This window comes from Eschrichtius robustus, chromosome 3 (assembly GCF_028021215.1).
Source record: "Eschrichtius robustus isolate mEscRob2 chromosome 3, mEscRob2.pri, whole genome shotgun sequence".
In the NCBI taxonomy this organism is placed as follows: domain Eukaryota; kingdom Metazoa; phylum Chordata; class Mammalia; order Artiodactyla; family Eschrichtiidae; genus Eschrichtius; species Eschrichtius robustus.
Genome location: NC_090826.1, coordinates 156,269,713 through 156,284,163, shown reverse-complemented (window position 1 = coordinate 156,284,163; position 14,451 = coordinate 156,269,713). Strand labels below are relative to the sequence as shown.

The 14,451-nt window shown below is 41.0% G+C and overlaps 1 protein-coding gene across 3 annotated transcripts in view; it reads left to right on the top strand.

The window, feature by feature from the left end:
• Positions 1–14,451, top strand: part of DSTYK (dual serine/threonine and tyrosine protein kinase) — a 57,843-nt gene that overhangs the window by 15,841 nt on the left and 27,551 nt on the right. For all 3 annotated transcript variants that reach the window (XM_068541572.1, XM_068541571.1, XM_068541573.1), the window contains exon 2: positions 9,804–10,192. In XM_068541572.1, coding sequence (XP_068397673.1) covers positions 9,804–10,192 — 389 coding nt within the window. The remainder of the gene's footprint in view (positions 1–9,803; positions 10,193–14,451) is intronic.

The window sequence follows — 14,451 nt, the reverse complement described above, 5'->3', positions numbered from 1 at the left end:
TCTTGGATTGGAAGAATCAACATTGTGAAAATGACTATACTACCCAAAGCAATCTACAGATTCAATGCAAACCCTATCAAATTACCAATGGCATTTTTTTTACAGAACTACAACAAAAAAATCTTAAAATTTGTATGGAGACACAAAAGACCCCGAATAGACAAAGCAGTCTTGAGGGAAAAAAGCGGAGCTGGAGGAATCAGACTCCCTGACTTCAGACTATACTACAAAGCTACAGTAATCAAGACAATATGGTACTGGCACAAAAACAGAAATATAGATCAATGGAACAAGACAGAAAACCCAGAGATAAACCCATGCACCTATGGTCAACTAATCTATGACAAAGGAGGCAAGGATATACAATGGAGAAAAGACAGTCTTTTCTTTTTTTCTTTTTTTTTAAACATCTTTATTGAAGTATAATTGCTTCACAGTGGTGTGTTAGTTTCTGCTTTATAACAAAGTGAATCAGCTACGCATATACACACGTTCCCATATCTCCTCCCTCCCGCATCTCCCTCCCTCCCATCCTCCCCATCCCACCCCCCCAGGCTGTCACAAAGCACCGAGCTGATCTCCCTGTGCTATGCGGCTGGTTCCCACTAGCTATCTATTTTACATTGGTAGTGTATATATGTCCATGACACTCTCTCACCCTGTCACGTCTCACCCCTCCCCCTCCCCATATCCTCAAGTCCATTCTTTAGTAGGTCTGTGTCTTTATTCCCATCTTGCCACTAGGTTCTTCATGACCTTTTTTTTTTTTTTCCCTTAGATTCCATATATATGTGTTAGCATACTGTATTTGTTTTTCTCTTTCTGACTTACTTCACTCTGTATGACAGACTCTAACTCCATCCACCTCATTACAAATACCTCCATTTCATTTCTTTTTATGGCTGAGTAATATTCCATTGTATATATGTGCCACATCTTCTTTATCCATTCATCCGATGATGGACACTTAGGTTGCTTCCATGTCCTGGCTATTGTAAATAGAGCTGCAATGAACATTTTGGTACATGACTCTTTTTGAATTATGGTTTTTCTCAGGGTATATGCCCAGTAGTGGGATTGCTGGGTCCTATGGTAGTTCTGTTTTTAGTTTTTTAAGGAACCTCCATACTATTCTCCATAGTGGCTGTATCAATTTACATTCCCACCAACAGTGCAAGAGTGTTCCCTTTTCTCCCCACCCTCTCCAGCATTTATTGTTTGTAGATTTTTTGATGATGGCCATTCTGACCGGTGTGAGATGATACCTCATTGTAGTTTTGATTTGCATTTCTCTAATGATTAATGATGTTGAGCATTCTTTCGTGTGTCTGTTGGCCATCTGTATGTCTTCTTTGGAGAAATGTCTATTTAGGTCTTCTGCCCATTTTTGGATTGGGTTGTTCGTTTTTTTGTTATTGAGCTGCATGAGCTGCTTGTAAATCTTGGAGATTAATCCTTTGTCAGTTGCTTCATTTGAAAATATTTTCTCCCATTCTGAGGGTTGTCTTTTGGTCTTGTTTATGGTTTCCTTTGCTGTGCAAAAGCTTTTAAGTTTCATTAGGTCCCATTTGTTTATTTGTGTTTTTATTTCCATTTCTCTAGGAGCTGGGTCAAAAAGGATCTTGCTGTGATTTATGTCATAGAGTGTTCTGCCTATGTTTTCCTCTAAGAGTTTGATAGTGTCTGGCTTTACACTTAGGTCTTTAATCCATTTTGAGTTTATTTTTGTGTATGGTGTCAGGGAGTGTTCTAATTTCATACTTCTACATGTACCTATCCAATTTTCCCAGCACCACTTATTGAAGAGGCTGTCTTTTCTCCACTGTATATGCTTGCCTCCTTTATCAAAGATAAGGTGACCATACGTGCGTGGGTTTATCTCTGGGCTTTCTATCCTGTTCCATTGATCTATATTTCTGTTTTTGTGCCAGTACCAAACTGTCTTGATTACTGTAGCTTTGTAATATAGTCTGAAGTCAGAGAGCCTGATTCCTCCAGCTCCATTTTTCGTTCTCAAGATTGCTTTGGCTATTCGGGGTCTTTTGTGTTTCCATACAAATTGTGAAATTTTTTGTTCTAGTTCTGTGAAAAATGCCAGTGGTAGTTTGATAGGGATTGCATTGAATCTGTAGATTGCTTTGGGTAGTAGAGTCATTTTCACAATGTTGATTCTTCCAATCCAAGAACATGGTGACAGTCTTTTCAATAAGTGGTGCTGTGAAAACTGGACAGCTACATGTAAAAGAATGAAATTAGAACACTCCCTAACACCATACACAAAAATAAACCAAAATCGATTAGAGACCTAAATGTAAGACCGGACACTATAAAACTCTTAGAGGAAAACATAGGAAGAACACTCTTTGACATAAATCATGCAAGATCTTTTTTGATCCACCTCCTAGAATAATGGAAATAAAAACAAAAATAAACAAATGGGACCTAATGAAACTTCAAAGATTTTGCACAGCAAAGGAAACCATAAACAAGATGAAAAGACAGCCTTCAGAATGGGAGAAAACATTTGCAAACGAATCAACGGACAAAGGATTAATCCCTAAGGTATATAAACAGCTCTTGCAGCTCAATATTAAAAAAACAAACAACCCAATCCAAAAATGGGCAGAAGACCTAAATAGACATTTCTCCAAAGAAGACATACAGATGGCCAAGAAGCACATGAAAAGCTGCTCAATATCACTAATTATTAGAGAAATGCAAATCAAAACTACAATGAGTTATCACCTCACACCAGTTAGAATGGGCATCATCAGAAAATCTACAAACAACAAATGCTGGAGAGGGTGTGGAGAAAAGCAAACCCTCCTGCATTGTTGGTGGTAATGTAAATTGATACAGCCACTATGGAGAACAGTATGGAGGTTCCTTAAAAAACTAAAAATAGAATTACCATATGATCCAGCAATCCCGCTACTGGGCATATACTCAGAGAAAACCATAATTCAAAAAGACACATGCACCCCAATGTTCATTGCAGCACTATTTACAATAGCCAGGTCATGGAAGCAACCTAAATGCCCATCGAGAGACGAATGGATAAAGAAGTTGTGGTACATATATACAATGGAATATTACTCAGCCATAAAAAGGAACGAAATTGGGTCATTTGTAGAGACGTGGATGGATCTAGAGACTGTCATACAGAGTGAAGTAAGTCAGAAAGAGAAAAACAAATATCGTATATTAATGCATATATGTGGAACCTAGGAATATCGTACAGATGAACCGGTTTGCAGGGCAGAAATTGAGACACAGATGTAGAGAACAAACGTATGGACACCAAGGGTGGAAAGCGGCGGGGGTGGTGGTGGTGGTGGGATGAATTGGGAAATTGGGATTGACATGTATACACTGATGTGTATAAAATTGGTGACTAATAAGAATCTGCTGTATAAAAAAATAAAATTCAAGAATTAAAATAATTAATTAATTTAAAAAAGTCATTAACATTACTTCCCACCAATTCTCCCTTTTTAGAATAATCTTAACCTCAACCCAAAGGGTAATACACACTAACTGATGAGAGGAACATTAAAGGTTTCTCTGAAAAGTACCTACTGTTTCTTTTAGAAAATGGACTCTAGAGCTCTTAGGTAGAATAAGAATAACATTTTTTTTTTTTTAATTAATTTATTTATTTATTTATTTTTGGCTGTGTTGGGTCTTCGTTTCTGTGCGAGGGCTTTCTCTAGTTGCGGCAAGCGGGCGCCACTCTTCATCGCGGTGCGTGGGCCTCTCACTATCGCGGCCTCTCTTGTTGCGGAGCACAGGCTCCAGACGCGCAGGCTCAGTAGTTGTGGCGCACGGGCTTAGTTGCTCCGCGGCATGTGGGATTTTCCCAGACCAGGGCTCGAACCCGTGTCCCCTGCATTGGCAGGCAGATTCTCAACCACTGAGCCACCAGGGAAGCCCAGAATAACATTTTTTAAAAGTGTTCACCAGCTAGTGTTAATGCTGTCTTTTTCTCCCAGGCCTCATCGTCTTGGGCGGTTTCCGTAAGGACTCTGTCAGTCTGCTTTAAATTGGGGTTCTACAACTACTGAGTTGTGTTTGGCCCTACATTGGGAGAAAGTGTGGTAGGGCGGATAGAGGAGGACGAATTTCTCCTCTGTCTTCTTATTATTTCCAGCTGGGCCTAAGAATTAAACTGACATAAGACAGATAAACAGGAGAAAAGCATAAGCACTTTGTTAAATTTTACATGTACATGGGGGTCCTCACAAAAGAATGAAGACCCAAAGAAACAGAGTTGAACTGGACAAAGAAGTAAGTTATGAAAGCCTGACAAGACAAAGGGCCTTGGGCTAGGGCAGTTAACGGTGGGAAAGTAACTAGGAAGGTACTGGTTAGTTTAACAAGGCTTATTTGTACAGATTTTTCTTGATCTCGACTCCCAGTCTCTGGTGATAAGAATGTTGCTTTCCTTCTGTTATAGGGAGGACATCTTCCCAATGGGGTTTTATCTCTTGCTTTCAGGAAGATAAAGCGGAGGTCAGAGCGCCCTTCTTATACCTGCTGTTTGTCGAGTGCCTTTAGCTCAAAATAATCCTTATGCCAAAGTGACATTTTGGGGGATGGCATATTCTGCCACCCTTCAGGGACATTGTTTACCATTAAGTATTCACCTGGCCCCCTGAGACCTAAGAACAGTTCCTGCTCTGCCCTGTGTTCCACTTTTTATCTGCTTAGAGACATGGAGAAACATGGCTTCTTTTTTGTTCTGTTTTGCCTTTTAAGCTACTGCTTCCTCATCTACAAATGGGGATAATAATAGTTTATGTCTGGTAGAATTGTGAGCATTAAATGAAATGGGGCAAATAAAGTGATGTACTTAGAAAGGGCTCAGTAAATATTATTGTAGGGAAGGAAAAATAATTTCCCTCTACCCTTCTAGGTTCTTGGCTGAGACACTCCTGTTATAAAAAGATTAATGGGAGAAAAACAACCAGAAATTTAATAACATGTGTACCTCCTGTACACATGGGAGATACCCTGGAAAAACTGCGTGACTCCAAAATGGCCCAAGCCACTACCTTAAATACGATTTCCAGCTAAAGATAAAACACTCGGGTGGGGTGAGGTGGGGGGAGTCATTTATGGGTGGTTATCAGGAAAAGCGCAGTAAACAAGGGTAAGGTTGTTATGCAGTTTTAAGTGGTTGCCTTCTGCATTGATAAGAGTTTCTAGAGATTTTGAGCCCTCCTCTTCCTGGTACTGGAGGAAGACACCCTTACAAATGGAGATTTCCCTTTTAAATATGTCTTGTACGAAAGGGTAACTTCTCAGTTTCCAGAGCTTCACCTGTGTCTGCTGTTTCTTAAAAATAACCTGCTCAAAATAATATGTCAAAGACGCATATTTTGGGATGATATATTTCGTTCCCCTTCATTATCTAAAAACAGAGAAACAAAATGCGTTGCTACTTTAGCTGCTCTTCTCCTTGTAGTTTGAAACGTTTGTTTAGAAGTAACGCAAATCAAGATAATCTGTTTTTAAGAATCATCAAGAAAAAAAAAGTCTTGCCTTGCATTTAAGACAATTTGATTTGAATTTTCCTGCAGCCAGAGTTGGCAGGGTTAATGTGCTCCAGCTGAGAGGCCGTGCTGTTACCTTCCGGCAGCCCCATATGCAGATGCTGTTATATTAATTACAAAAGAAAACCTGATTAACTCGAAGTCCTTTAACTGTCAGTGAGGCAGCTGCTCTAGCTCTGAAATAGATTTTCTTCCTCCCTCCTACCGTCAGTCTACAGTTTTTAATCTCTTCTTTAGAAAACTGTTGAAACTGCCTGGTAGGTCCTCAGAGCCCCTGGCTAGTTCAGTCAGCTTTTGATCTGGCGTTATAGTAGTCCAGGGGGAGCTCGAGTAATTAAATTCAGGTACAGTTTAAAATAAAAACTATCAGACCAACTGCCCATCCCCCTCAGTTATTTTTCTTTCAACAGTTAAAACCTGATGGAATCCTGGAATTTCAGAACTGGAAGGGATGTTAAAGATGATCTAATCCAAGTCCCTTAGTGCACAGATGAGAAATCCAAGGCTGAGAGAAACAAGTAGGTTGCCAGTCAGTGGTGAAGCCCGGGATGGGAGCGTGTGCCCTCGGCTGGTGCTCTGCCCACTCCCTCACCGACGCATTTGCCGAGAGGAGCAAGGAGTGAAACGATCTCGTTTCAGCTTCATTTCTCTCCATGCTCTTGTTCAAATCTTGTAGACACGTTGAAGAGCAATGAAAAAGCTCAAGATTAGTGGGAGAAGCAAAGGCCTTGGATAATGACGTTTTGAAAAACAGATGGCGATATCCATTTTGAAGACCTTTTCTCAGTCCAGTGGGTTGCACGCAGAACCCTAGCAGAGTGCGTGGAAACGAAAATTAGAACTGGTTTCGCTGTCAGCCCACTCTCCCATTGCACTGGCCTATGGTTGTTTGACTCTAGCGGGTTTATTTATAGTGACTATTTTTGTCACTACAGAGATGGGGGTGTGATAATTTGGACCAGATGAGTAATGGGGTATGTCCGCTGTGGTTTTGGCCAGTGCAGCATGGTTTACTGGCTTTCCTATAGTTGACCCTGAGGTCTCAGAGGTGTTGAGATCTCTCCCTCTGGTTCTGAAAAATGGTTACTTGGTTTTTGTTCTCTGTTACCTGCTCTCCAAGCAGCAGCAGTCACAAAACTCATTTAAGCTTATTTTTATTATGGCTTATTTTTATAACTTTTGTTATAGGAGTTTGGACACCTGTCTGAGATCTGAGGAAGACTGGGAAAAGAGAAAGAACAGGAAGGGTAGATAAGAGCGAATCTAACTGGACTTCTCACTGCTCAGGCTGAGACTGTGGTCTGCAGGTGAATGGGGAGGTACTATTCTGTTGTCCACCTCTACTCTCCATGTTGAGATGAAGGAGGTTTTTAGGAATGACAGTTGCTCCTATACTATTCATGGTACCAGACTGTTCATCATGCTACCGGACTTTTCTCAGTACTTAGTAGAACCACTTATGGCTTTCTGTAGACAATTCTCCATGGTAAATGGATTCTTACACAGAGCAAGCAAGCGTATAACAAAGTGTATAACAAAGCAAGTGTATAACAAAGCATTAACTATTTTTTAGTCATCGTGTTGGGTGTTGAGGATACAGAGGGAAATATGGTTCTTCCTGCTTTTGGTAATTATAAACATACAACTAGAATAGTCTGTATAGGGGAGCAAAATTTACCATCCCAAAATGTGTCTCTGTGGTATGAAGATTACTTTAGGCTTGGTTGTTTTAAAGAAACAAAAGGCTCAGGAAGAGCTCTTATCTCCTCTGCCTTAACTGCCTAAAAGAATTTAGATAGAGGGCCTATCCCAGAAAGAGAGCTATCACCAGGGTTAGCTACAGTGTAATATGAACCAGGTGTAGTAGTCAGGGGAGGAACCTAGCAAGGCCTGTTTGGTCAAAGTCCTCTCTATGTCCCATTGTTTCTGGATGGCCCAGCAAACATTTGTTTACCAAACATTCACTCTTCATTCTTACTGTGAATTGCCTTGTTTCCCTTTGAAGACCCAGCCCCCTACCCCCTCTCCTTAGTCCAGGATGACATATGTATCTCATTTAACCCGTCTTTGGATCTCATGTTCAGATTCCCCATGTGTACCTAATTAAATTTCATTTTCTCCTGGTAATCTGTCTCATGTCAATTTAATTCTTAGACCCAGCCAGAGGAAACTAAAAGGGTAGAGGAAAATTGTTTTTCCTCCCTGACAACTGTGGTAAGTGTTGTTTAGTTGTCAATAAGATATGAAGGGACTCAGGACTCACTACTTGCTAAGTGGTCGCACAGCAATTGGCTGTGTCCCCTTGCTTTTAGATTGTATCAGTGGGTCAAAAATTAGACCAGTTGTCTGGTGTTTTACTCTCGCGCTTAGTAAATACCTTGCACACAATTGGGCACTCAGTTAACACTTTGCTTTCTCATCTCTGTCCCAAGAGAATAGATTTCCTGTTTCAGTGTCTCATATCACTGGTTTACATGTGCTGGCCAGGTGATGTACTTATAGGCCGACATGAAAGGAAGGGCTTAATGAAATTCATAAAGGGGGCTGGGTGAAAGCCAACTTCCTTAAATCTTTTGGTGGTGCCATTTGTGGGAGAGAAAAAGATTTGAGGATTTGAAATACTGAGTTTGAAGCAGGATAGGTAGAGTCTGAAGTAGGACAACCTCCTAAATGAATCAGGCCTCTCTTGCTTCAATTACATAAACAAAATGAACAGCTCATGGTTAAGTGACTAAAGCAAATACTGTTTCACTTGGTGCCACCCTAAATTTCAATTAAGATGTATGTATTTGGCTCCGAGATTGGACTTCTAACAGCCTAAGAACCGTGTGTCTGTGCCTTTCTGGACAAACACAAAGTTGCCTGAATCTTAGACTTGGGCAGGCACTGCCACTGAACAAGCTGGGGAGTGATCGAGTTCAGAATATGAGCATTCTAGTCAACTAATTTCTGGTTCTTTTTCCCAAATAGATGTTCTCATACTTTAGGAAGACTTTTGTTTTCTCTCTTTTTAAAAAAAATTTTAATTTATTTTTTATTTTTATTTATTTATTTTTGGCTGCATTGGGTCTTCGTTGCTGCACGCGGGCTTTCTCTAGTTGCAGTGAGCGGGGGCTACTCTTCATTGCGGTGCACGGGCTTCTCATTGTGGTGGCTTCTCTTGTTGCGGAGCACGGGCTCTACGCACGCAGGCTTCAGTAGTTGTGGCACGCAGGCTCAGTAGTTGTGGCTCACGGGCTCTAGAGCACAGGCTCAGTAGTTGTGGCACACAGGGTTAGTTGCTCCGAGGGATGTGGGATCTTCCTGGACCAGGGCTCGAACTCATGTCACCTGCATTGGCAGGCAGATTCTTAATCACTGTGCCACCAGGGAAGTCCCTTGTTTTCTCTTGAGTATTATTTGATCTGTTTAGATGAGTGTGGTGTCCTGAAAGGATATTTCTGAGATGGATCACACCTCTTCCTCGATTTGCCTGGATTTTATCCTAACAGGTAGTTCTTTCCCTTTGTCTTATTCAGGGTCTTGTCCTCCATAAACTGAAAGAATGTGATTTGATTAGGAGATATTGATCTTAAGTGAGCACCCAGTGTTTTAAGAAAACAGATGACTTGGCAGCTGGGATGCTGTCACCAGCCATCAGTGAAATGAACCAGAAAAGATTCTAGAGCTTATGCACACTTGAATAACATTTTATTTCAATACATGCGTATTGAAAGACTGGCTCATACATTTAGTTATAAAATATGTTATAAATGAGGAAAATAAGCTAAAACTGCATGTGGTAGAGTCATTTTAAAGGGCCTTTATATGTTCAAGTATTAGGTCTTGTGTCACAAGGAAGGTTTTCATTTTGATATATTCGGGTCTTGGATTCACATCCCAGTTAGTGTGGTCTTTTCTGGCTTTGTCAATTTAATGATCTTGTACCTGAGTCCTTGTAAACTCCTTAGGCTGTCCCTCCACTGGTTGAAAAACGAGAGGGGAGGGTAGATCAGGTCACTGCCACCTTTCTGGATAGAAACAACTGTTCTGGGAATGAGCCAGAGACGGGAATCCTGTTTGATATTTGAGGAACCTTTTCTGACTGGGATGTTTTCCTGGTATCTCCTTCAGCCAAGAGCTTCCTAGAAATTTCTTTTCTAGGAGCCTGACATCCTAATGGGATCTCCCTGGCAGTCTTTCCCTACCCCTCCTCACTCTTCTCTCTGTACTCCTTTCTCCTTCTCCACCCTCCCCTTCCCCAACCAGGCCAGCTGAGCTGCATTTCCTTCCCACCTAAGGAAGAGAAGTACCTCCAGCAGATTGTGGACTGCCTCCCCTGCATCTTGATCCTCGGCCAGGACTGTAATGTCAAGTGCCAGCTGTTGAACCTGCTCTTGGGGCTGCAGGTGCTTCCCACCACCAAGCTGGGCAGTGAGGAGAACTGTAAGCTTCGGCGCCTCCGCTTCACCTATGGGACTCAGACTCGGGTCAGCCTGGCACTCCCTGGCCAGTATGAACTAGTGCACACGCTGGTTGCTCACCAGGGCAACTGGGAGACCATCCCTGAGGAGGACCTGGAGGTCCAAGAGGACAGTGAGGATGCTGCCCATGTCTTAGCCGAACTGGAGGTGACGATGCACCATGCTCTCTTGCAGGTACCAAACTCATACGTATATAGTTGCCCAGATATGTACCAGCTTTCCCTGTATTTGAGCTTTCTCAGAACGTAATTTGGCAATATGTACTCTGGGCTCTGAGCATCAGCTGATAGAGTCAAAGGAACATGGTCTAGGAAGCTGAAAACCAGACAAGGCTGTAGCAGTGCCCATCCCTGCCCCTACTACCATGCTGCAAGGCCCTGGGCAATTTGCTGAATCCCTGCCTAAAACTGAAGGACTGTGGTACTTGCATCTCAATGTGCTTTGACAGAATTAGGATCAGGGTTAGAAATCCTTTTTTCATTTCTTAGCAGGAAGGTGTTGCTAGAATTGTCTCTGGCCATCCCTTTCTAAAAGGTGCAAGTAAGATGATTAATGTTCTTATTTGAGTTGAGAACAAGTGAAGGACTTTTGAAGTTTTCCTTAGACCTGCCATTATTTGCTAAGTGGGACAGATCATGTCTCCTACTTTCTAAGGGACTTCAGAACTTGAGGACAGGTCTGGCTCAATGTAAGGAGATATGGAGATCCTGTCATCTGAAGAATGCCTTTGCTTTTCTCAAAGATATTCTTCCAACTCCCAAACAGAACACAGGTCTTGCGGCATCTCCTAAAAGATCATATTGTCTATCTGGTATTCAGATCTCCATTTAGGAAGGACTTGTCTCTTGTGCAGGGCTTCCCTTGCTACTGTATAGCTAGGACTGGGCTGTTTGATTAGGCCAAATGGGGATGAGCAGAGGACGTGACTATGTCGGGGGTCAGGAGCTGGTAGGAATAAAAGAATGCAGACATGCTCAAAACAGAGAGTCCATCACCATGGTTAGCTGTGCCAGGAAGGAAGGGCTAGTTTGGCAGGACTCGGAGAATGGTTTCTTCTTCTCTTCACCTACCCCTGTTCTAGAAGGCTTGATCTCTCAGTCAGTGAGTGAGTGCTTTGGTTGTGGCCTCGGCCTGTGATCCTCTAGAAGTAGAAACTGTCATCTCATTTCCTTCCAGAGTCCAGATTTCTTTTATCTCGATAAATGCTAGAGGGGGCTACGTATACCAGCCAGCATTTCCTCTCAGCTCAGTTTCAGTGGTGGCTTTCCTCTGTGTTCAGACTGGGAGCGTGCACTGCTTAGCTCCAGGACGATGTTAGAGTTCTTGGATAACTCTGACAGTAGCTCTGACAGTGATCTTTGTTTATTGACTGAGCCTGCTCAGTTGACCCACAAACTTCTTCACAATTCATAAGTATTTGATCCATACACAATCTCTATAGTATTCTGTTCTGGTCTAGTTCCTTCAGTTTCCAATAGCTTGGTGGTTTTCAAACTTTTTTAGATTTTAATTCACTCTAAGAAATAACATTTTATTATCAGGACCCAGTACATATATACATGCATACATTTGAAATAAAGTTTCATGAGACAATACTTTTACTTCTTGCAAAACACACTGATATTTTCTTCTCTCTTCTATTTGACTTCCTTTTTTTAAAAAATGATGGTAGCAACCCACTAAATTGATTATCTGACTTAATGTGTTGTGACCTGCAACTTAAAAAACACTGTTAAGTAGCTGAAATGACTGCTATTAGTTGGGTGGTGATTTTTCCTGTTCTTGCCTTTTATAAACAGTCTTGGAATGTGAACAAAGCCATCTGCAGGACAGGCACATTATTTGATTGATTTTTCTGTGTCCCTTCATTTTATTGGTTTTAATTTTTAATGCTCATTTACTTTTGTCCCATGAATTGAGGCGATAAAATAAAGTCACAGAAAAGAAAGTGAGAGTCATTTCCCAAGTGCATACCTGAGCACGTATCTTACTGGTGAGAGTTCCCAGCTCTGCTCCAGGTGTATGTAGTAAGCATTCAGACTGAGTTAACAGTTAAGGAGGCTACTTGGCTGGGAGGAAAGTTGAGATACCTAATCAACTTTCTCTCTGCACAGTTGAAATATATATTCTCTTTCTTGAGAAATATTCTTCTCTTTTCTTGTGGAATTCTCCAGCCTCTCATGTTCTGTCTCATGTGGTTTGTGAGGCTTCCTTAGCCAGTGTTTCTCCGGATCTGCTTTATACTCCAGTGGTTGTGATGTGGAAACAGCATTTCTAACTTTAGAATCCCTTGATGCTGAGCCTCAGAGGGGCCTTAGCAGCCTTTGGGGCGCTCAGGCCCTGCTCTGTCACTATAGTCAGGCTCCTGTCTCCATTTAGTGTTTCAGGGATGCTCAGCTTACTGCTGGGAGCATTTCCTAACTACCTTGAAGATTCTCTGTGCCAGTGAGAAAGATCTTTTTTTGTTTAGCTCCAGTTATATTTAGGACCGGGGAGTTAGCTCTAAACAGCCCTTCCATTTGGTTTGTAAAGGGAGTGGTAAAGAAAGGAAACATTTAGCTAAAGGAAACCAAGATTGAAATAGGGGAAGTGAGATGTTCATTTTTAACTGTCAAATTATTAAAACAGAATTTCCCCTTACCCTCTTATACAATGGTCATTCTTCTAATACGTTACTTTAAAGGCCTCATAAATTAGCCATTTTCAATTTGTTCTGGAATAGGCCAACTCACATGGTACCCTCATGGAATACCACAGTATTCCCAGCTTTTTAGCTCTGGGTCCCCTGAGATTCTCAGTTCATAATTCAATAATAGAGGAATACTATCAAGCTGTTAGTTTCTGAAACCTCATTTAGTGTTAAAACATAGTCATTTTCCAGCTGGCAACACATTTTACCATTCACCATATTCACTAGTTCTGTCTTTTTTTTTTTTTAATTTATTTTTGGCGGCATCGTGTCTTTGTTGCTGCGTGTGGACTAGTTCTGTCTTCATTTACATACTTCCCCTTCCTAACCTTCACCCCCTTTCTGGTACATACATCACCTCCTTTTCTTTTTTGTTCCTTTTACAAGTCTAGTGGAACACAGCTGTCTGCCTTAGAGTTGCCTCAGTCTGATGTGTGAGTGTGTATATGTTTTTCCCTATGAACACCTGTAAGAAAAGGAATAAAAGAAGCAGAGATGACTAAACTTCTTCAGCCTAAGATGGGATTCCTGCAGCCTAGCAGTGGCATTTCATTTTCTGTGGCAGTTTCATAGCTCTCAGTTTTCTGCTCTAATCAATAGCCTGTTTATCCCTACCAGGTGTTTTCTGGCCCATTGGACAAACGTACATGTCACCTGGCAGCCAGGCTGCCACACACTGTCATGGTTACTGGCTCATGGTGATGTCTGGTAGGGTATAGTTCAGGGAACTAAAGTAGACTAATGTTTCCAGGAAAGGTCTAATGAACTTGCAAATAAACTTTTTTTTTTTTTTACTACCTTGAGCTCTTAACCATTTGGAGTAGTAAAATTTTCTCTTTATAACCCTCAATCAGTAGCCATCAATGGAAATAATCTGTTTGTAATTTCATACAGACATTGATATTTTTATTTTTTAATTTTTAAAAATTAAAAGTTTTAAATTTGATTTATAATTTTTTAGTTGACTTACAGTGTTGTACAGCAAAGTGATTCAGTCATATATGTATATTTTTTCAAATTCTTTTCCATTATGGTTTACTACAGGATATTGAATATAGTTCTCTGTGCTATACAGTAGGAGCTTGTTATTTATCTGTGTTATATATAGTTGTTTGTATCTGCTAATCCCAAACTCCTAATTTATCCCTCCCCCACCCTCTTTCCCCCTTGGTGACCAGAAATTTGTTTTCTTTGTCTGTGAGTCTGTTTATGTTTCATAAATAAGTTCATCTGTGTCATATTTTAGATTCCACATGTAAGTGATATCATGTGGTATTTATCTTTCTGACTTACTTCACTTAGTATGATAATCTCTAGGTCCATCTATGTTGCTGCAAATGGCATTATTTAGTTCTTTTTTATGGCTGAGTAGTAGTCCATTGTGTATATGTACCACATCTTCTTTATCTATTCATCTGTCGATGGACACTTAGGTTGCTTCCATGTCTTGGCTATTGTAGATAGTGCTGCTATGAACATTGGGGTGCATGTATCTTTTCAAATTATAGTTTTCTTTGGATATATGCCCAGGAGTGGGATTGCTGGATCATATGGCAACTCTCTTTTTAGTTTTTTAAGGAACCTCCATACTGTTCTCCATAGTGGCTGTACTAATTTACATTCCCACCAACAGTGTAGGAGGGTTCTCTTTTTTCCACACTCTCTCCAGCATTTGTTATTTGTAGACTTTTTAATGATGGCCATTCTGACTGGTATGAGGTGGTACCTCATTACAGTTTTGTTT